The 2,101-nt window shown below is 30.2% G+C and overlaps 1 protein-coding gene across 1 annotated transcript; it reads left to right on the top strand.

Annotated features, from left to right (window-relative positions):
* Positions 1-644: 644 nt before the first annotated feature.
* On the top strand, positions 645-1,306 carry LOC133785500 (RING-H2 finger protein ATL18). The gene has a single exon (XM_062224750.1). It carries the CDS (start codon positions 737-739, stop codon positions 1,304-1,306), a length of 570 nt encoding a protein of 189 aa, XP_062080734.1. The 5' UTR covers positions 645-736.
* Positions 1,307-2,101: the final 795 nt, after the last annotated feature.

Raw genomic sequence — 2,101 nt, 5'->3', positions numbered from 1 at the left:
AATTAATTTGTATCTTGTGTATTGGATAACAATTACAAATATTGAGCAAAATATAACATTGGCTCTTTTTTTTTTTTCTTCCAAATTTGGCACACAATTTAGAGATGGTCCGATAAGCTTTAACCAAAATACTTAATTACAACAACAATGTAATTTATAAAATTATATAATATGAAGTAATTATTCGCTGGAAACAGACTTGACTCTAAGGCCAAGGTGATTAATTAATGTAATGTATATATATATTCCTAGTTGCAATAAAATGCATCAATTCTAAGTTAACGTAATTACTATATAAGGTGTCATTAGTTTTGTTTTACAAACTACAAGAAGATCTAATTAATGTATTATTATTCTTATATTTAGTATTTGGATTACGAGGATGTGGGGTCGATCGGCGCCGGCCTTGTATTGCAACCCCTGCCCATTTCGATCGAACTTTGATTATAATACAAAATTTTATTTTAATAATCCACCTTATTAAGCGCAAAGCTACATTAAATTTTCAAACACTTAAATATTATTCATTAAACAAAAACAAAACCTCATTAAATTATTAAGTCTTAGCGTTTTGACTCACAAAAAAGCTCATTTCTTCACTCTATAAATGGGAAGTCTTCCTCACTTTGTTTTGTTCATTAAGTACCAACCCAAAAGTCTTTCATTACCACAAGAAAGGTTTCTTTACAAAAATTGAGAGTACATTATATATAAAGATCAATTTATTAGGGCAAAGATGATATGCTTAGTGGTTTCACAGTCTAGGTTTTGTGTAGTTACCATTGTCTTCTACACTTGTGTTTGGATCCCATTGCTTCAACTCAAGAAAGCTCTTCTTGGGTTAGTTAGGAATATCATGTTCTTCACTTGTGAGAATGATCAGCCATTTTTGGAGAGTAACAGAAGCACTAGTAGCAGCCATGTCAATAGTGCTGTTCAGCCATGGCTTCCAATCTCTAGGTATGTTGACTTGAAATTGGGTCAATGTGGAGATGGGGAATCACCAAGAAACGACGTCGTTTGTGGTCATGATGAGGCTGAGAAGGATCAGGAGGAACCCTGTTCAATCTGTTTGGTGGAGTTTGAGAAGGAAGATGTGGTCAGTCAACTGTCCAAATGTGGACACGTGTTCCACATCAAGTGCATTGAGAGGTGGCTTGATTCAAATCACTTCACGTGCCCACTTTGCAGATCTTCTTTCTTGCATGACACAAATCCAAATTCTCATGCAAAAATACCTCTTTTTTCACCACTTTCTGATTTTAATCCATACACCTCTTCTTACCTTGGCTATTCTTGGCACTGAGTAATATACATAATGATATCATATTATATATATTGGCTTAGTTTTTTAGACTGTAAAATAGTTCAGGGAGAGATCTAGAGGGAGCAATCGAATTCGAGGAGCTTAATTATTGATTTCTTTTATGATTATATTGTTTGTATTTAATATATACATATTCATAATGGAAGAAAAACATATAAATATATCTTTGGCGTTTGGATTTTTTTTCTTTTTACTATATAAAAATAGACTTAATAATATTTGTATAAGGTGAATTATTAAAGACATTTTGAAAAGGGAGGAGAGAAATAAAAAATTATTTGACAAATTGATGAGGAAGAGGCATTTTGCTGATGTTATATGTTTTCTTTCTTATTTATTTATTTTTGATAAATCGTGATGACTAATTAAAGAAATATTCAAACCCCAATATAATTATTGGCAAGTCAACGTGGATAGAAATATATTTTTTAAAGGGAAAAATAAACTAATTAATCCACCACTCTATCAAAAACCTAAAGCATGTTTAATTTTGTTTTGTTTTACATAAAATTAAGCATTCACCAGCAATTATCTGAGTATTTAGGTTCCATATCTGCATATAATGATTTATTAAGACATGGAATATGAGTAATATGTAGTTATGAAATTATCATGTACTTATTAATCAATCAAATTAATGTTTGGTAGGGTTAGTTTTTACTTGATTATTTTAAGTCATAAAAATAGCACATTATTATTAGATTGAATTTGAATAGTTTTCATCAAGTAATTTATTTATACAATTAGGAACTAACTAAAAAATTCATAAAAATA

The sequence above is a fragment of the Humulus lupulus genome, chromosome 1 (assembly GCF_963169125.1).
Source record: "Humulus lupulus chromosome 1, drHumLupu1.1, whole genome shotgun sequence".
NCBI classification, from domain to species: Eukaryota; Viridiplantae; Streptophyta; class Magnoliopsida; order Rosales; family Cannabaceae; genus Humulus; species Humulus lupulus.
The sequence above is the reverse complement of the archived record's forward strand: the minus strand, read 5'-3'. Positions and strand labels throughout refer to the sequence as shown.

Excerpts from the sequence above, each read along its gene's own strand:
- LOC133785500 (XM_062224750.1), top strand. The coding sequence starts at position 737 with ATGATATGCTTAGTGGTTTCACAGTCTAGGTTTTGTGTAGTTACCATT.